At 51.3% G+C, this 20,674-nt stretch overlaps 1 protein-coding gene across 1 annotated transcript in view; it reads left to right on the top strand.

Annotated features, from left to right (window-relative positions):
* Positions 1 to 20,674, top strand: part of Ak8 (adenylate kinase 8) — a 114,243-nt gene that overhangs the window by 1,500 nt on the left and 92,069 nt on the right. The window contains exons 2-5 of the mRNA XM_032902964.1: positions 1,330 to 1,414; positions 7,929 to 7,978; positions 10,176 to 10,289; positions 15,183 to 15,251. Coding sequence (XP_032758855.1) covers positions 1,330 to 1,414; positions 7,929 to 7,978; positions 10,176 to 10,289; positions 15,183 to 15,251 — 318 coding nt within the window. The remainder of the gene's footprint in view (positions 1 to 1,329; positions 1,415 to 7,928; positions 7,979 to 10,175; positions 10,290 to 15,182; positions 15,252 to 20,674) is intronic.

The following is a 20,674-nucleotide window of genomic DNA, read 5'->3' as shown; positions in this document are numbered from 1 at the left end:
AGAGAGAGAGAGAGAGAGAGAGAGAGAGAGAGAGAGAGAAGCAAATCTGGAGTCACAAGAGGAGAGATTCATGATTCTGGTCTGTTTTCTAGTTCAGTCGGTGGGGCAATAGCCAAGAATACTTTATCTTATTATCACTTTATTTTCAAATAATCTTAGGCTTGGGAAGTTATAAAAATGGTGTTGATCTCTTGTCTCTTGTCTACCCTTGGGTCATGTAGCCTGGGCCTTCTCAAAGCCAGGAGGCAGAAGTGGGTCCAGTGCCTGAGCCCGCACTGCAGGCTCCTCTCGGATCTCCTCCCCTTTCACCTGCTCTCGGGTTTCTGTGTGCAGCTCTATGAAATGTTATCAGATGTCTGTGGTTTATGGGAGTCACAGATCCACTGCTGCTTATCCATCTTAACACTGTCCTCAGAGTTCAGTTCACTGTCGCAGGCTCGGATGCTTTTCGTCTTGTCCTGAGAAATACTCTTGGCCTTACCAAAGTCTGGAGCGTGCAGATGTGATTTCTGTGCAGCCTCTTAGTTAAGAAGTGAACACCAGAGCATCTAAGCACGGAGTTAGCCCAGCTGTGCCACTGAACGGAGGGTAGGGGCCTGTGGAAAGAGAGCTGAATCCCCGAGAAGGGAAGGGACTTGCCGATGAGATCTAGAGTCTGAACAGGACTCCCCATTGGTGCTATTGACTACTGTGCACCTCTAGGCCTCTTCCTACCTCCCCTGCAGCCACACTCCTGTCAGCTTTCCCGTTCTCTGGTGTGCCACTCTGAAAATTGCTTCCTCTGATGTGTTTTGTTTGCTCAGTTGGGTTAAATGGCCAGAATAGCCAGGACTATTTAAATATTTGGCTGATAAGTATTCTGTCCCGCTGTGGAGAGACTCAGCCACTAGTAATGGCTTCATTTCCCAGCTAACATCTGCACTGGGCACCTCCTGTAATTGTGCAGACAGGGAGGACCACAGAACCCATGGAGTGGTTGAGCAGGAATAAGATGAGGCAGAGAACACAGGTGTACACATGCAGGCCTGTGCAGGAGCAGAGGGCATAGGGGGTTTACCTGGGGCACTGAGATCTGATGACCAAGAAGCCAGGTCAAGGAGCGAGAGGCCCTCTAGGCAGAAGGCCAGCATTCACTGAGGTGCTGCAACAGGACAGCCATGCTGAACCACAGGAAGGCTGTGTGGGAAACACGAAGGAAGAAGAGGTGGGGGACCTGGCTGCTTGAGCTTCCTCAGGCCCCTGACACCAGCAGATGTCCCAACAGGTGGTCCCCATGGCAACCAGGGGCCCTGCAGGTGTTAATCCCTTGAAATTTGTTTGGGCCCACAGAGCATGCTGGAGCAGCTCCTGATTCACCAGCCAGAGGACCCCATCAGCTTCATGATCAGTCACCTTCGCAGGAACAACGATAATGGTAGGCACTCACTCCCATGAGGAGTAGCTGCTGCCCCCTCAGCGACCCTACCCCATCCTGACCACGGCCCAGAGCCCTCTGTCCTGTCTGTGTCTGAATGGGGATCAGAACAGGAGAGGGAGGGGAGGTACTTTGACAAGTTGCAGTTAATTAATTGGAGAACGCCTTGGTTTTCTTTTTGAGCCTAACTAATAAAAATTCTTTTGCCAGGCTATTAAAATGCAAATCCCAGAATGGCCCATGTAATCAATTATTAATGCTTCCGCCTGCCCTCGTTGATGTCGCCTGTTGGGTTTAAACTCTCTGATCACTCCACTTGTCAGGTGAAGTTTGGTTTCTGGTCTACCTAGACAGGCGAACACTTGGAGTTTTCCAAGGGTCTCATTATCGGCACCTGCTAATGAGTTGCCAATCTCCCCAAATCTCGGCCAAAGGCAGGCTGCTAGACCCCAGGCTCGAGTGCAGAACTGGGAAGAGGAAGGCCCTCCAATAAGCAGGTCCCCTCCCTGCATCCCAGGGTTTAGATTTGCCAAGCCAAGAGAAGACCTTTCCGCCCTGGGCGAGCCACTGAGGGATCTGGTGTCTTGGTTGGTTCTTTAGCAGTTCTGAGGGAGCTTTATCTTACCAGTGAAGTTAGCTTTCAAGGATTGACATGCCCCTTGGTGAGACTGGACTGCATATAGTCAGAAATGATGCTAAATTGTCTAAGAAAAATTAGGTTTGGGTTTAAGCTGGGGGTGGTGACACACACCTTTGATCCCAGCACACGGGAGACAGAGGCAAGTGGATCCCTAAGTTCGAGGCCAGCCTGGTCTATGAAGTCTACCCAGGACTGCCAGGGCTACACAGAGCAAACCTATTTTGAAAAACCAAAACCAAAACAAACAAAAAGAGTTAGGTTCAAAAAAGGTCGAGAGAGGAGGGCTGGAGAGATAGCTCAGCAGTTAAGAGCTACACAACGTGGGGGCTCGAGTTCGAATTCCGACGCCCCCATAACAAACTGGGTATTCGACCAACGCCTGTCCCTTTAGCTCTAGGGGTCCAATGCCCTCTTCTGGTCTTGGCATGAGCACAGCCACAGACATACACCCTGCACAGCTAGAATCAATCTTGGGATGCTTAAACTAAACTGTTAGCTCGGCCCAGCCCTGCACGGATGGCGCCATTCTCACACTGGGTGAAAGCAGAGAAAGCCAGCTGAGCACAGGCAGGTGGGTTCTCCCTGCTCTTGACTGTGATCGTAATGTGTCTGGCTGTGTGAGCTTCCGGCTTGACTTCCCTTCAGCAATGAACTGTAGCCTGGAACTCCAAGCTCTACTAACTATCTCTTATAGTCTTTATGATTTAGCAACACAAATTAAACTAGAAGAAATCTTGAATTTTTTTTTTATAAGGCAGAGAGAGCAGGCTCCGTGCCTGCAGATACAGCCAGCTCGCCACACCTTGGTGGTCGTCAGGATGAGGGTCCTCTTTTATCCCAAGTCCAGCTTGTGGACCTCATACGGTTCTAAGGGAGCCCCAAGGCTCTTTCAGGGCAGAGGTGGTCGAGTCTAGGTACCCCAGCACTCAGCTGAGATTGAGACCACAGAGTGAGTGGAAATAGCCCTGACAGGAGGGAGTTGGAGAAGTCTGTCTCCTAGAGTTCCATCTGCTTTTTCCAACCTTACCTATCCTTCCCCCGACAATTAATTCCCTCTGCCTCGTCCCTGGTTGGCTGGCGGCTATGCTGTGCTGAAGGGAGCTTCTGCACTGGCCCTGTCTGCTGCTGACATGAATGTCCCGCCTGGGCGCGTGTGCCTCTCAGGTGAAGTGGAAACTTCTTGAGCTAGTTGTGTTGGATGGAAATTGGCCGTTTATAGGTTAGCAGGCAGCGACAGCTCGATCTGTTCATAAACACCTCACGATGCACCAGCAGTCCAATTCAGTAGAGTGGGACAGCAGTAGCAGTAACAGGACCCAGCAAGCAGAGACGGCCGGGCCTCAGCCTCAGCCGAGACAACAGGAGGGACCAGCAGGAACACCAGGAGAAGTTCTAGGTTGTGCCTCTCTCAGGGAAGTGAAGATCAGCAAAGATGAGAGACCCACAAGTGTTGCACAGCTAGCTGTACCAGCAACCTAAGCTCTGTCTGTGTCACTCTATGGAGTCCTATTTATACCCTCCAAACATCACGTGTCCTCTATGTGCCTTGCCTCAGCAGGACTCTTGCCTCAGCACGTGCATCCAATCAGCCTGAGTCCGCAAAGTCCCGAAAAATGTAGCTCAACTATGCAATGCAAGGTGGACCAATACCTGTGTGTCGTTATCAAAGAATCCTTCATCACGTGTCCTCTCATGTGCTTGCTTTAGTAGAACATCCTCTCACTTGTGTCTGCTTCAGCTAAATGTTCCTTCAGCTAAACCGTGTTCACTTCAGGAAAGCACTCCTTCATGTGTTTGCCCAGGCAACGCAACATCCAACTGACTTCCCAAAGAACCCTTAAGTTTCCACTCCATTTAGGGAATATGTTTTAGGATTTATTTTCATTATTTGTGTATGAGTGTTTCACCTATATGTATGAATTCACCATATACACACAGTACCCATGGAGGTGCACATGGCTGTGAGCCACCATGTGGGTATTAGACACTGAGCCCAGGTCCTCTGCGATAGCAGCCAGTGCTCTTAATGACTGAGCTCTCACTCTGAACTCCCACTGTGTGTGTGTGTGTGTGTGTGTGTGTGTGTGTGTGTGTGTGTGTGTGTGTGTGCAGGGGTAGAGGGGGGTGGGGTGGGGTGTGTTGAGCCAATGGCCCGAGGCTTCTGTAAACCTCGGCCTGGAATAAGAGGCTGCGACCTGAGGCTGCTTCTGCCTTCTCTCTCTGTCTCAGTACTGCTGTGCTGGCTGCGGATCAGCACTTCAGCATCCAATGCCCTGCAGCAGCTTGCTAAAGTCTCTACACCACCATTCTGGGCTGGCCACCTCCTCTCTGTGGGACAGTTTGTGGCCACCTACTACGCATTTCCAGGCTGCGACTTTGCAGCCTGCTCGTCACGAGCCTTTCTCTTAACTCCATGCAGCACCCTCTGCTGCAGGCCTGTGTTGGGGACAACAGGTCGGCCTCCCATCTGCTGTGGGGTGGGTGTCACCTTCCGGTCTGGATGGTCTTCGGACACACACACTTAGTCCCACAACCACGGCTTTAGGGGCTTAATCATCCCCTAGATCCCCACCGTACTCTCAGGCTTGGCACGTATTTATGGGGCATCTGTATCTGGCTAGGGACATCCACAGACTTTCATTCCCAGAAAAGCAAGGATGGGGGTTTGGGGGAGGAGGAGAAGCAGGGGCCCATCTTGCTGTTGCAACTTCTCGGGGGTGTCTCAGATAAGGTATATAACATCAGCTTGAGCTACACCTCTCTGGAGCTTAGTGAGGTCCCAAGACGTCCAGCATGCATGTCCCTCCGTCTGCTGGGTGGGCGGCAGTAAGAGTAGCTTGCCCCTGCTTCCTGGCAGTGGGGCAAACTTGGGCACAGGCAACACTGACCAGCGACTGACATGGGAGGCAGAAGTCATCGGGCCTGTGAGCATGCACAGGCAGGAGGGAAGGAGCCCCACGCTCAGGCTAGCAGCCCCTTTGCCTCGAGAAAAGCATTTAGTACAAAGTGAGCGTTTACGGTGGCCCTGGGCAATATTAGCACGGGCGGCGGCGGATATAATGGCTCATTTCGCTTTCTATCAAACGCTTGTCCAGGAAAGCCTTGTATTAGAGTTCTGATACCTGAGGGGTTCCTTGTGAATTTTAAATCATGTTCCTAGTTAAGCCTCAAAAGGCTTCATGGATGGAAAGGTTCTTTGATTTTCTTTGAAGTGGTTGGAGGAATTTGATTACTCTTGGCAGTCAAGCCGCCTTTTATGACACTGTTTATAAATAATTACTCATGAGCTAGGCTGGAGTTTCAAGGTGTTAGATTTTAAGAAACCAAAATTAGTCACATAAGTGAGTACGAGGAGTTGGGAGGGGAGAAGGGCCACGATGTTCCTCTTTAAAGTGTTTTCTTAGGCTTGTGCAATTTGGGGGCACTTACAAGAGCCAGGAAAAGAGAGGAGGAGCACCCCATCCCCACCCCCGCCAGAGCCCCAGCCCAGGGCCTTCACCAAGATGAACGCCCCAGTCAGGTATCCGACTTAGTCCCAGGATGCCCTGGTTACACCTCCCACGGGAGAGAAGTCTCCTTCCTTCCCCAGCACCAGCACCCCTGAGCCCTGATGGATCCAGTGGCATTCCAAGGAACGGGCTCAGGCCTGTGCTCAGAGCAGTGGGTGCCGAGTAGGTTCACACAGCAGCCCTCCATCCTCCTGGCTTTGTCTGAGCAGGCATTCTCTCGGCATAGCAACTTTCCAGAGTTCTAGCAGGAAACCTTTGATCACTCCCCTGCTGCTCTCCAAACCCTAGATTAAACTTTGGCTCCAGCCGTACCTTCTTCACCTTTCACTGGACCGAGTGTCCACAAACCCACGGGTATTTCCTACCTGCTGTGGCATCTCTCCCTCAAGTGGAGGCCCTGGGAGGCCTTGTCCTAGCCTGTGACTCTAGAGTAGGAATGGGTCCCTTGCTTCCTGCCCTGAGCCCTGCTCTGACATCTCAGATGCTGGAAATGCCCCCAGTTTCCATGACAATCTATGCCATGTGCTGCCCCTCTTTGCCAGTGGCTCTGTGAGGCCTGGACTCTGGATGGCTGTGGCCAGCGGCAGCCCTGGGAACCACAGAACATCAAGGACAAAGGTTGTAGCGTCAGTGCTTTCCCCAGAGCATTTTGAAGCTTTGCTTGGGGTCTCCTTCCCGGGAGGTAACCCTGGCATAGCTCCTAGCTGTGTGGGTTCTTTGAGTCTCTTCCCTTTTACTAAAGTGTGTGTCTTGACTTGGCCCCCTGAGGATCCTTAGCAGCTCCTACAATGCTGACCAGCAAAGGGAGCCCTCTGTGGGTGGCAGCAATGGTGACTCTCAGTGGTTGCATCCAGAGCTTGGGACAGTTGAGATGGCCATTGCCGGTGCTGCTGTGTTTGTGACCATGCAGCAGTGAGTGACCTGTGGATGAGACTTTGTACCTGCCCGCAGGGGACTGGCCATTTGCTGAGGACAGCTGTGCCCATGTTTAGGCTTTGTAATGGAACTCACCATGGTGGAAGGGAAGCTGCTGCAAATAGCTTGATCAAGCCCTTCATGGTCGAACCTGGGTGCAGACTCAAGCAGGAAGAAGCAGTGAGACCCTGGGTATGTCCCGGGTGCATGGAGACAGGACATTCTTGCCAGTGAAAAGTATGTTTGGATCATTTGGGAAAACCAGGGCTGCCTCAGGCCTCTCAGCACAAGGAGGGGATCACTTGAGACCCCAGAGGGATTCTCTGATCCCCAGAACTATTAGGAAAAGTGGGGCCTTTCCCAACCTTTTGGAAGCAGTGCTCCTGTGGGGTTCAAAGGAACCTAAAGTATCAGGGGACATGGTCAGCAGAGCACTGTGGTGCCCGAGTTATATGGCTCACTGCGCCTAGCCTGCCCTCTGTGTGGAGACATGTGGAACCTGTCATGTCCTCTGGGAATTTGGAACTACAGAGCTAAAGGATCCCTGGACCCACCTCTGTGTCTCTCCCAGAGTGGACAGTCATTCACATGTCACCGCCACGTGGTGAAGAGTCATTCCATGTGCACAGTAGAGTCTCAAGAGAGTTGGGATAGACAGTGTTCACGTGTCCTGTGTCCTAAGGTTAAGGGGAGTCACTCTGGACAAGTCGGATGGAGGTGACATCAAGACACTTCATTGGCACTCACCATTTGATCTTGTTTGGGACCTGATCCTTTGCACTGTGGGATGCTTCTCTTGCCAGCAACTACTCCATGGTTTCTGAGATGACCCACTAGGGCTTCTGCAGAAACCAATACTGTCTCAGAGCCAGGACTTACAGCCACAAAGAAGCTGCCAGGGTTTTAAAAATTTTGCATAGAGATGCCCAAATTCGAAACAAAGACTTGCCCACCTTGGGCTTTATAAATCTGGCCTGTACACCACAGGTTTCTTTCCATTATTTTCTCCTGTAAAATGATGGGGTAGGAGGATACAATTTGCTAAATAAGAAGGCATAAATATATATATATATAATGCATCAAAGGTCGATTTACATAAAATACAACTTTATTTGAAAGAGTGTCCCCAAGACAAAGTCCCTGCTTAAAATGCTTTATGGCATTTGAAAATCCCAATTGTTTTTGATATTCATTAGTTTGGCAAACAAGTTACTGCGTCTGTGTCCCAGCGGAGATCGAAAAATAACCCACCTTGGTGATCGCTTACCTCTCTAAACACGGAGGATGCGTCTGGGGCTCGGCGTCTCCCAGCCTCAGTGTTATGAATGGCCATGTCACTGGCAGAGACGCAATCTGGGGAGGAAAGAAAGAAATAGACCCAGAGCAGCACAGGCGTGGGAGGCCACTTTGTCATGCCCAGAGCTGACATTCAAATCTTTTTCTTCCACAGTGCCGAGAGTTGTGATATTAGGTCCGCCTGCCTCAGGGAAAACCACCATCGTAAGTGCATTATATTAAATGTCATTGTAGAATGCGTCGTTCATGCTCCAGTGAACAGGAGGCTGTGCACTTGTCCGCACTCCCGCACTTCTCCTCCTGCCCACTTTCTCCTTACAAGTGGCAGCTCGTGTTTCTAGTTATGGTTTTACTTAGGTGTCTTAGTTAGGGTTTTCTGTCTGAAGAGACACCATGACCATGACAGCTCATCTAAGGAAAACCTTCAGCTGGGGCTGGCTTACTTGTAGTTTAGAAGTTTAGTCCATTACCATCATGGTGGGGAGCATGGCAGCGTCAGGCAGACATGGTGCTGGCGAGGTAGCTGAGCGGTCCACATCTGGATCGGCAGGCAACAGGGAGAGTGAGCTGTGGAGCCTGAACCTTAAAGCCCACCCCTGGTGGCTTTATTACTCCAATAGTACAGTCCCTGTGATCTTGTGGGGACATTTTCATTCCATCCATCACGGGTGGGAACTCCTGGCATTCCCTCAGCTGTAGCTGTAGAGTGCATTTCTAGAAGGATTTTTCTATCACCAGCCTGCATCCCTTAGAGGCTTCCCTATGGAGTCTCAGTGCTGACCATGACTCCAGACTGTCCCCAAACTCGCAGCACTCCTTTCTCAGCCTCTCAGTAGCTGTGATTAACAGGCATGAGCCACCATGTCCAGCTGCAGGTTCAGGTTTCCTTTTTTAAGATTTTTTTTTACATTCTATTTATTTCACGTGTTTATGTGCGCACATGTGCGTTGGTGGTTGGGAGAGGGCGCCATAGTTCACATATCGAGGTCAGAGAGTAACTGCTAGGAGTTGATGCTCTCTCTATTAGGTGGGTCCCTGGGATCGAACTCAAGTCATCAAGATTAGCATCAGGCACCCCAACCCACCAAGCCAGCCCCTAGTTGTAGTTGCTAAGGCCACAGATGGATTAGATTATGATAATCAGAAGTGGGACTCTTTTCCCTTCTACATTCATGTCATGGTGAGTGTCATGTCCTGGGTTCTTACATACACACCCAGTACATACTGCACGGTAAGGGTCAACACGGCTGTCGTCATCTGTCTCTGTGTTAGTTTGTCCTGTGTCTCCATTTGTAGTTTTTCTGTTTAGTCTCCTCCTTTTAGTCAGTTTCCCCAAACCCAGCCCCCACCATTACCTCACTTTTAGAGACAGGGGTTCCCCAACTTGTGAGTCCTTGGCATTACCTGGAAACTTCAGAGTCCTGGCCGCTGCTATAGAACGGTGTGCCACCCCTGGGCTAAGCTGGACCGCATTTAGGATGCCTGCTGGGCTCTCTTATTGAGCTGAGTTCTCAGCAGTAGTGGAGCACCCTGGGCTGAGCGCCTCCTTCAGGTAAAAGGCTCCTCTCTGATCACAAAGAGGGCGTCGCTGGGCAGAGCAGGTGTGGAACACAGAGGCCAGTCTCCACCCCTCCCTTGTGGTCCACAGAACTCAGAAAGGCAGCCGTTGTCCATGGGTGGACGGCCACACAGAGCCAAAATGGCGGGCAAGACAGTGCAGATGAGAGAGAGGCTGGGAAGCACCTGATGTGTCCACCTCCTGAGGGCCTCTCCAGTTACCCACGAGCGGCTCCGTTTCCCAGGGCCAGCCTTCTCTTCTGTTTCCAGGTTCTCACTCACACATGCCAGGCAAGTCCGTCCTGCTAAGCTGAGGTCCCATCTCCGGCACCTCAGCCATCTTTTTTTCTAATAGAATGTGGAAGGATTTGGCAGAATTAATTTCATTGTGTTTTGTTTTGTTTGTTTTTAGACAGGGTCCCTTTATTTGATCAGGTTGGCCTCCACAGTTCTCCTGCCTCAGCTTCCCAAATGTTAACATTACAGCAGTGTACGATCATACCCAGCCTTGAGAGAGAGAGAGAGAGAGAGAGAGAGAGAGAGAGAGTGTAGACCAGAAGACAAATTCTTGAGTATTGTACTCATTAGCACCGTCTACCTCCTTTGAGACAGGGAACTCACTCCTGGCTTAGACTGCTTGACCAGGGATCCCTGCCTCCACCTTCACAGCACTGGGTTGCAAGTGCCACCACACCAGGAGTTGCTACATGGTTCTGGGGGCTGGATTCAAGTCTTTCTCCTTGTGAGGGAAACACGTTCTGGACTGAGTCCTCCCCAGCCCATCAGAGTTGTATACCTGAGGAGTGTGTTGCGATCACTGTCCTTCCTGCTTCCCTCTCTCCAGGCGATGTGGCTCTGCAAACATCTGAACAGCAACCTCATCACCAAGGAGAACTTATTAGAGAGAGAGTTTTCCCTCCTGTCTCTGGAAGCCAAGAAACACTACCAGGTTTACAAGGTAAGGCTGGCCCTGGGCCAAGGGCCAAGGACAGAGGACAGGGCAGCAAAGGCTTTAGATCTCCATTCCCACTTGCTTGGCTAGTTTCCATTTTCTTCTTAAAATTTTTTTAATGAGATTTCTTCTTATTTCTGCGTGTGTGTGTGCGCGCGCGTGTGCACGCCCTGTGTGTGCAGCCGCCCTCAGAGGCTTGCGGAGGGTGTCAGATCCCCTGGAGCTGGAGTTCAAGGCGGTTGTAAGACAGCTAATATGGGTGCTGGGAACTCAGATGTTCTGGAAGACAGCGAGTACTCTTGAGCATTCTCTCCAGCCCTCCATTTTCTTTTGAATTTACTGAACAGCAAAGTCTTGGGTAACTAGGATTCAGGCAAATGTGATGGAGGGCAGGGGGGCTTCAGGCCCTTCCTTGTTTGAGTCAGACCTTTCCCTGAACCTACAGCCCATGAGGCTGGGCTGTCCTGCTAGTGACCCAGGTCTCTGCCTATTTTAGATCCTTGCCTTGTATTTCAGGACACTGTTTCTCTTCAGTCAAAGAGAAAAGCAAAAACCTTTTTCCCCGTTTAGGGCAAAGAGTGAGGATGTGTCTTTTGTCATTCTCTGAGGCTCAGGTTCCCTTCTCCTCCCGTGGGACCCTGGGGGTTTGCTGATACTTGAGTGTTTGTCCCCTCAGCCCCATCATTCATTCGTCTGGTGCCCTGGCCACAATCAAGGCCTCTTGGCCTTTCTAGTGCTTAGCCTCTGAACCACAGGAGCCATATCCATCAGTCCCCAGCCCCAGCCAGCCGTTATGCTCACCCGTGAGACGGAAATATGAGCCTGTCTGATCTTCCAACCAAACCCTGAACTTGAGTCATCCACCATGACAAAGGACCAAACCAAAGACTAAGGTGGACTGCAGCAGATAAGATCAGTGGTCAGACACGATGCCAGTGTGCTCTGTGGCCCACCACCTGTCCAGTGCCCCACTACTACCAGTGCCCCACCACCTGCCCAGTGACCCCCCACCACCTGCCCAGTGACCCCCAAGCTGCCAAGTGACCCCCACCACCTGCCCAGTGACCCCAGCTGCCAAGTGACCCATCTGTCTAGTGACCCCACCACCTGCCCAGTGCCTCACTACTTGCCCAGTGACTTACCACCTGCCCAGTGCCCTACCACCTGCCAGTGACCCCCACCACCTGTCCAGTGACTTACCACCTGCCCAGTGCCCCCGCCACCTGTCCAGTGCCCCTACCACCTGCCAAGCCACATGCACAGGCTGCAAGGGCATGAGCTGAAGGGTCTTAAGGTTCATTTGATGCTCTCCTAAGGGCAAGGCTGAGGTACTGGCAGGCACAGAAGAGCCTGGGACCAAAGTGTCAGAACACCCCAAGAGGCAAGACATTGAGGAATCACGGCAGCCAGGGTTCATACAGCTTTTGGCTTGTGCTGAACTTTATATTATGAAATACGTTAAAGATGTGCAGGAGTCATGAGAACCTTGTGGGCCAGGCCCTGGGTTCAGCTGCTCCCATGCCAGGCCCACAGCTTTTAGGATTGATTCTCCACAGGAAACACGCAACTTAGGCAAACTCCTAGCTTCATGGAGCCCCAGCATCTTAGAAACTGTCTGTGGCGTGGCTTCTTTCCTTTAGAGAGTCTTCAGGAGCAGGGTCCAGCTGCAACATTAAGGTCCTGGGAATGAGAACCCAGTGCAGCACCATCCAATACAATGTCCCTGTCACTGCAGTTAATTGTGTCACAGTTGCTGTGTCAGGAGTGGGGGTTCAATCGTATGTTGCACTGGACCAGAGCTTGGAGAACTAGGCTCAGGGAGGCCTTCCTGCAGCTGGGCTCTCCCTAATTCAGTTCTCCACACTATTTACAGTGTATTTCCCCCTGCGTCCCAGACTGACTGTGGCTGACAGTGACTTTCAGCTTACGATGCTCTGTCCTGCACGTCCTGAGCGTTAGGATGGCAGGCACGTGCCACCACGCTCGGCTTTGTGTCTACAAATCTCAAATCTGGGGGATACAGCCCTCGCTTCTGGCTTCTGAGCTAGCTTGGTAGCCTCTCCCCAGATTCCAGGGCCCAATACTGCCCATTTCTCCCTGGGTGTCACTGGCTGGAGTGTGCCCTCTCATTCCCTTCTTTCTCTTGCCCCTGTCCCCAACCCCTGCCTCTTAATTTCCTGCCAACCTCCAGCAGCAGGGTTTTCAAAAAAGGTTGGAAAAATTTTTTTTAAAAAAAAAAAAAAAAGGGTTGGGGATTTAGCTCAGTGGTAGAGCCCTTGGGGCCCTGGGTTGGGGCCCCAGCCCCGAAAAAAAAAAAAAAAAAAAAAGAAAGCAAAACAAAATAAAACAAAATAACAAAAACATTTTACTTTAAAATTATATTTAAGTATGTGTGCACGTGTGTGTACTCAGGCACCAAGGCACTTGTGGAGATCAGAGAACAACTTGGAAGCGTAGATCTTCTTTTCCACCCAGTGGGTTTCAAGAATTGAACTCGGGTCATCAGGGTTGGCGGCTCCTGCCTTTACCCATTCAGCTACCTCTCTGGACCTGGGAAAGGTTCTTAACCAGGGACTCTCAGTTCCTCCCTTTCTGCTATACTGCTGGAGTCTGTACTGGGTATTAAAGTGCCCACCTAGGTAACTCAGGGACATTAGGGTGGCTGAGAACAGAACCTGCTAGTGACCCAAATTCATACCATTCCTGTGTGAAATGAAGTCCAATTCTAGGAGTTAAGTGGTCCTGGAGGCAGAACCAGGCACAGACCATAAACCTGGCACCTCTGGGCAGCCAATAGGCATGCCCTTCAAGAGAGTAAGGCATACACCACTGGGCCCCAGAAGCTGCTATCAGCAACAGTGGACGCTGCCAGGGGAGAAAAGGAACCCCCAGCTGCTGAAGTAGATGTAGCCAGGGCTGTCGTTCAGCAGTGAGGATGCCGACTGCCCAAGGTCAGTCTGGGCACTCACACCTGGGCTGGGAGAGGCCACCCTGGGCTCCGTCTACTTGTCTGTGCCCCTCCTCCCTAAAGGTGGGGATGCACCACCAGATTCTGGAAAGAAGAGGCCTGACTCCTGCAAAGACAGTTTGGCAGGGCTTCGAGAAGCAGCCCAGAAGCCCTCGTGGTGATATGACACATCAAAGCTGCCATCTAGACAGCACAGTGCAGGGAACGGCAGGGGGCACTTGGGATGGGCCCTGCTCAAAGCCACTACCTAGCCCCTGCTGGGAGGGCTTCCAGAGGCATGTACCCCACCCTGGCCTGCTGCCTTTCAACCTCACTGCTGTGACTGCTTGAATTCCCTGTCTGTTTCTATACCGAGGTGAATACAGCATTGGTGAATGGCAGGAGGGAGGGAGGGGGAGCCCTGGGGACTGTGGGGGCTGGGAGGAGCCTGGAAGTGAATGAGGTGCTACCCACCCACTCCTGCTACATAGCCAACGCAGGGAACTCCACTGGGCCCCTGGGACGAAGTGGGCGCCAACAAAAAAGCAACTCACTTGCTAGTGGCTCCTCACCTGCGGGCCCCTGAGGTCACCTTAGACCAGAGGTTCTCCTTGTGAGGCCCCCACTCTAGGAACAATGCCATCACTTGGGGACATGTTGGAAAAACAGATTCTCAAGTCCAGAACTTCCCGACTGGGTTCCAGGAAAACCACTGGCAGGGCTGGTGTGGCCCAGTTGACTCACCTAGCGTGCATGCATCAGACCCCGTGTTAGACCCTCAGTAAGCTGAGAATGGTGACACGTGCCTGTCATCTCAGCACATGGAAAGAAGAGGCATCCTTGGCTACATAGGAGTTGGAGGAGAGCCCTGGCAACACAAAACCTTCTCTCAGAAGAGCAGGGGTGGGGCAGGCACAGCGGCACCCACCTTTAGTCCCAACACTCAAGAAGCAGAGGAAAGAGGATCTCTGAGTTTGCCAGCCTGGTCTACAGAGCAAGTTCCAGGGCAATCAGGTATACACAGAAAAAAAACTATCTCAAAACAAAAACAAAACAAACAAACAAATTAAAAAATGCAGGGGCTGTGGGATGGGCCCTGGGGAGATGAGTAAATAGGGAAAGAGCTTGCTATGCAAGCATGAAGACCTGAGTTCAGGCCTCAGCACCCATGTGAAAAAGTCAGGTATGCAGCACGCATACCGACAGACACACACAGAGTCCCAGGGCTTGCTAGCCCGCCAGCCTAGCCTACCCAGAATGCTCTAAGCCAGGGAGAGACCCTGTCTCACAAAGCAAAGTAGGATGCTCCTGAGACAGAGGTGCCAGGTCTGGTTGTTATGATTCCAGGACTTAGACATGTCACTGCTTCATAAAAGCCAGGCTCCTGGAAACATGATGCCCGGGCAGGGATCTGTTGGTCAACGTTCCCACCCGGCTCTCTGGGGTAAGAACTCACATCATTTGCCCATTATCGTGATGTGAACATTGCCGGCTTTTGGGCAGCAGTGTGAAGTCACTGAGTGTGCGGTTGGAGAGAGGCGTACGTACACTCTTGGGCCTTGGCCAGTGGCTCCCACCCCTATTTTGTGTGTGGTACAAAGGCCAAAGACACAGTTTCTTTCCTTGAGAAATGCTGCTACCACTGCTGGGGAAGACAGACACATCCTTGAACAGCTTGTGGAATGGGACCTTCAGTATCTGCACTCCTGGGGTTTCCACCTGAGCGCTGTGGGGCATCAGGAGGCAAAGAGACTTGGAGGGTTTGGGAAGCCTGCTGTTGGGAGGTGGGCATGGCATTTGGGTGGTAAAAAAGACGGAGGATGTGGAAGGGCTGACAGGGGCATGCCTTCTCCAGGGAGAATGCTCAGGGCCCAGTCAAGGGCACTGCTCATGTCTGCCCGCCTGAGCTCCAGGCTGGGACTGGGGCCTCACACAGCATGTCTTTCTTTTAGAGAGTGCCCAATTCGACTCTTGTCAGCCTGGTCCAGGAGCGCCTGAATGAGGATGACTGCCTCAGAAGGGTAAGACTGCCCGTCCCTGCATGGTACAACACTGCCCAGCTGGGGGTGGTTACCAGGATAAGGGGGAAGGGAGGTGTCCATCTTCAAGAGTGGCTATCAGAGAAGGTGACATTGGGAACTAGAAGCTCAACAAAGGTCAGCTCGTGGTCATGGGCTTCAGGGTAGCTGTGGGTGTTGACAACTATGTTGGGTGTCTATGGGGACAATTAACCCATTCTGAAGGGACCCTAGGAGAGCCCAGCCAGCAAAAGGCAATAGCCAAAGAGTGTGGTGTAGACACTGAGAGAACCAATTAGTGACTGAAGTGACCAAGGTCTTTAGCTTTTTATTTGTTTTGAAGATTTATTTATTTTTAGTTTATGAGTCAGTGTTTCACCTTCATTTTGTATGTATGCCTGTGCACTGCATGTGTGGGGTGCTCATGGTGGCCAGGAGAGGGCATAAGGTCCCGTGGAACTGCAGTCATAGACAGTTGTCGAGTTGGATGCTGGGAGTTAAACTCTGGTCCTTTGGAAGAGCGGCCAGGGCTTTTAACTGTGGAGATCCAGCCCCAGCTTTCGCCCTTCCCACCATTCTCCAGACAGTTTCAGGGCATCTGGCTCAGTCTGAGAGCCGGCCACAGGTAAGCAGTGTCACATTAAAAGCAATCAGAGGGAAGGGGACAGAAGCGTGTGCTGGCTAACAGTAGAGCGATGGCTCCTGCCCACAAGGCAGGGGGAAAGGTCCCATGCTAAGGCACACAAGGGTGTCTCACAGCGTGCCTGGCCTTTCCACACCCAGAGTGGGCTGAGCAGCCAGGCGGGAGCCAGGGGCCGCGCAGCAACGTGCTGACTATCTGGTGACCTGTTCTCTGGGGTGACAGTGGCAGCATGGCAGTAACAACCAACATGGCTGTCCTCACATCAGTTGATCCCACACACCACACATTCTTTCTCCTCTCCCTCTGGTGCTCGAGTAACACGGGTGTTGTCTTATAGGACCCCAGGGCTCTGGTCTGTTTTTACTTCTGTTCTTCAGATGGGATAACTTACAGCGAACTTCATCAGGTTCCTAGGTTCTTCCTGTCCCATCTTCTGTCCACCACTGAGCGCATCCGGTGAGGTTTTTATTTGGGTTACTGTTTTCCTCAGTCCCCACAGTCCAGTTGGTTCTTCTGACTCCTGTTTCATTGCCGAGACACTGTATCTTTCCATGTTTACTAGATTGGCTTTAAATCATAGCTGTCTGGCAGCAGTGGAGGTGCACACCTTTAATCCAGCCCTGGGAGGCAGAGGCAGGAGAATCTAAGTTGGAGGCCAGCCTGGTCTACAGAGTGAGTTCCAGGAGAGCCAGGGCTACACAGAGAATCTGGTCTTGAAAAACAAAAACAAAGCAACAACAAAAATTAGCCGGCCTCAGAGTCTTTGTTTCGTGAGTGATTTCAGTCCCCGAGCCACACCTTGGTGATGTTTTTCTTCCTCCACGTGAGTCAGGACTGGCCTTGATCTCCTGGGCTGAGCAGGTTAAATCCTGGATGCTTTTCACGCCATGAGACTCTGGGTCCTGTGCTGTGAGAATGCCGACATTTTCGTCTTGGCAGGTAGTTGATTCGTTTGGGTTCTATCTAACAAGTTCCACTCAGGCTGCTCTGGGAGGACTGCAGGGCCACGCCATTCCTTGCTGCCTCTGCACCACCCAGGAGACCTTGGGTGAGGTCAAAGCCTTCATTTCTCAGCAAATTCCTTGGAATACCGTTGGGGAAGGCGTGTGGTGGCAGGGGTGTGAGGCGGTCAGCCACGTTGTGTCCACAGACAGGAGTCAGAGCGAGAGATGGGGGTGGTGCTCAGCTCGCTGAGAGCCCAGCCAATGGGATGATGCCACGCATGTTCACGTAGGTTTTCTCTGCTCCGTTAACCCTTTAGAAATGCTCTCCGGGGTTGGGGATTTAGCTCAGTGGTAGAGCGCTTGCCTAGGAAGCGCAAGGCCCTGGGTTCGGTCCCCAGCTCCGAAAAAAAAAGAACCAAAAAAAAAAAAAAAAAAATGCTCTCCTGGACACCCAGGGAGGGGATTACATGGTGGTTCTGAATCCGGAGGCTGAAAATGCAGGCTAATCACCATTTCTTTAAAAAGAAAATAAACAAAATAATAATAATGATAATAATAATAATAATAATAATAATAATAATAATAATAATAATAAAAAACTTGAGCTGCCTTCCTAGGTCCCTTCCCTGCTCACTTACTGTTGTACTCCTCAGGATTTTACTCCTGGGACCCTCCCTCATGTTTCCTACAGACCACCCCCATATCAGTACCACACACTGGGATAGTAGAGAAAGAGTTAGCAGGACATGTGCTCCAGTTTCTTGGGACCCCGTTCTGAGCTAACTCTGTAGACCAGGCAGGCGTCAACCTTAGAGAGATCCACCTGCCTCTGCCTCCGCCTCCCAGAGCCTGGGCTCTTCTGACAAACTTTGCCGTGATGAGATCGTTTGGGCTTGCTGGCTCTATGTCCGTGCGGCAGCTCCCAGCTCTGATGTAACGTAAAGGCAGCTAAATACAGGTGTCTGAAAGGGCACAACTGCATCCCAGTGAAACTTTACAAGAGCATCTAGGATTGGCCAGGTGCGTATACCGGCCTGTCTTGCTGGAGTGACCCTGGAGGGCCTGGCAGTCGCGGTGGAGAGGACATGTCTCTAGGGGCGCTGTGGCCTCCTCTCCATCCTTCAGCTACAACTGTAGGGAAACACAGGAGGTGGGAGGGAGGCAAGGAGGTAAAGAGGGGGGGAGGGGAAGCTCTCCTTGGTGCTGTGTAAGGGACAAACTGGCCAGTCTGGACACCGAGGCATCAGAGCCAGCTGAGAAGCTCTGAGAGTCAGAGGCCTCCCAAGCCTCAGAGTAGAAGAAACAGTACTGATTGGTGAGAGTGTTTTCTCTCACTCCATTGCATCCCAGTGACAGTGTCCCGGTGTGGAAGCCTGCAGTGCACAGCCGCAAATGCCTCAGGCTGAGTTGCAGAGTGGTCTTGTGTGTCCCGGCAGCGAGATGCATTCTCCTGCTGCCCTTCTGTGTTTTATTGTAACACATAGAAATGCAGTATGCAGGGCTAGAGATGGCTAAGCAACTAAGAGCGCTTACAGCTGTTACAGAGTTTGGTTCCCAGCAATCAGGTGGCTCACAACTGCCCATAACTCCAACTTCCGGGGAATTTAATCTAATATGTATAGGTAGCTGCATACATATTTGCATACATACATGCACACACACATGTACACATAAATATGAAATAGACACAAACCCAACTGGTCACAGGGTGATGGTTTCGGGGAAACTGTGGTTCTTCCATGATTCCAGTTGTACATCTCAAGCACACCCTCCAAGATACAGAAGTGTCACGTAGCTCACCCTGGCATCGCATCTCTGATCCTTGTGCCCGCATGTCCTAAGTGCTGGCGTTACAGACAGGGACCATGATACAGGTCTGTGAGAGTGGGGGATGGTGAGCCCAGGACTTTGCATGTGGCAGGCCATCTCTCTTCTGCCTCAGCTGCATTCTCAGCCTAACCAAGTCTGATGTCTCGAGCCTTCTAGAACCTACTTACCAAGCTTGATCTATGCACCCTCCTCTCACAGGACACCTAGTTCGAAGTCAAGCTTCCAGAGTCCTTGCCAAGAGTTCCCACTGCCATCAGAATGATGACATTTCCTGCTATGGACATGTTTATGTCACAGTTGCAGCCTTGATTATATCTTATTCTGTGTGATTACGTTGTGTCGTGATTGACAGTGCTGACCACACAGATATTTATAATACTTATTGCCATGGTGACTGATAACGCGCGAACAGCTTTACCTGCTACAGCTCATCGCAGGTTCATTTTTACTATTTAGAAAGCCCGTGACCTAGGTGGCCGCCCTGATCAGGCCCACAACATGGAGCCAGGCCGAGTGCTCCCTCTATCATCTCTCCAAGTGATTGCTGTTTCTTTCCCTCCTTCCCCCTCCCCCACTGTGTGTGCATGTACGTGTGTGTGTGTGCGCGCGCGCGCGCGCGCGTGCAATGTGTGTGGAGGCCTGAGTTTGACATCAGTGTTGTACTGAGGAGGGCCTCCTGTCATGGAGGTTATGTCTCCTGAGACTCGGCCATCATTCCGTCCATGCTTCACGCCTCCCACCTCCCCACTTGTCCAACGATGGCATTGGCCTTGAAGACAGAGGTGCCTCTCTGACCTACATGTCTGTGACTGTGGTTGCGCCTCAGCCGGAGTTACCTGGAGGGGAAGAGCCACCACCCCCAGTTTGTTTTAAGATTTCTTTTAACCTTCCAGGAGCATCCGAGGCCGTTTTTCATGTCTTCCCGATGGAGACAGATTTCCAGGGCGAGGCGAGGCTTCTAATTATGAGCTTTGGTTGTTCAAAAGCAAAACAAACCCTCACCCAAAACAAGGAGGCTCTCTCGCTTTTCGGGAGAAAAATGACACATATGCATATTCATTTATATGGTAATTATTATTATTTAGCTACGCAGGGACTAGAATTGGTAATTTAGAGCACAAAAAGATCGCAGGGAAGAGCGCTCAGGGAAACGTAACCCATCAGGAGTCTGTAGTTAATGCCCTGTTTCTTTTCTTTCCTCTGCTTTTTTCTTCTTTTGCAATCTCTTTGAAGAATTTTATTTGAAGTGACCATCAAATGCATTAGAGAAAGAGAAATTAGCAATTTGTTTCAGAACTATGAAAAGGTGGCAGCTCAACCTGCCAGAGATTTAAGAGGTGCTCCGTAGGGACGGTCACGTCCCGGAGGTCAGAGTGCCCGCACCACTTTTGTGGACAAGGGTGAGCTAAGGAGGAAGGGATGAGTTTGTGCAGCGCACAGAAAGAGAGGGTCCGAAGCAGAGACTCTGTGCTGCCCTGCCATGTGGCGTTCTGCTTGATACGGGTGATTGACACTCTCTTCCTTGGTCCAGGTTTCCTCCCATGGCTTCCTTCATGTGGCTTCCCAGCCCCTAGCATGCACGAGGCCCTGCGTTCAATTCCCAGCACTGCATCAAAAAACCCAATATGACAGAAAGAAAAAAAGTGAATTTATTTTTGGCCACAGTAATCCACTCAAATAGTTCAGAGCTCAGAACATACGGATGGCCCTTCTGGCCACCCTAAACCACCACCACCATATGGTTCTTCCCCTCAAGACAGCTATGGGGAAACCTGCCTTGGATGCTCACCCTTCAGAAGATGCCGCTATACACAGAGGAGATGGCATTTCTTTAAAACAGATATGAATCTGGGTATGGCACAAATCTGTAACCCAGCTGGGGGGACAGAGACAGGCGGATCCCTAGCCTGAGAGTCTAGTAGAATCAACTTCTACATGCACACATACATATGTGCAGCCTCCACATGCAAATATAACACCTGTGCATTCTCCACATGCACACATGCACA

Source organism: Rattus rattus, chromosome 5 (assembly GCF_011064425.1).
Source record: "Rattus rattus isolate New Zealand chromosome 5, Rrattus_CSIRO_v1, whole genome shotgun sequence".
Lineage (NCBI taxonomy): Eukaryota > Metazoa > Chordata > Mammalia > Rodentia > Muridae > Rattus > Rattus rattus.
The sequence above is the reverse complement of the archived record's forward strand: the minus strand, read 5'-3'. Positions and strand labels throughout refer to the sequence as shown.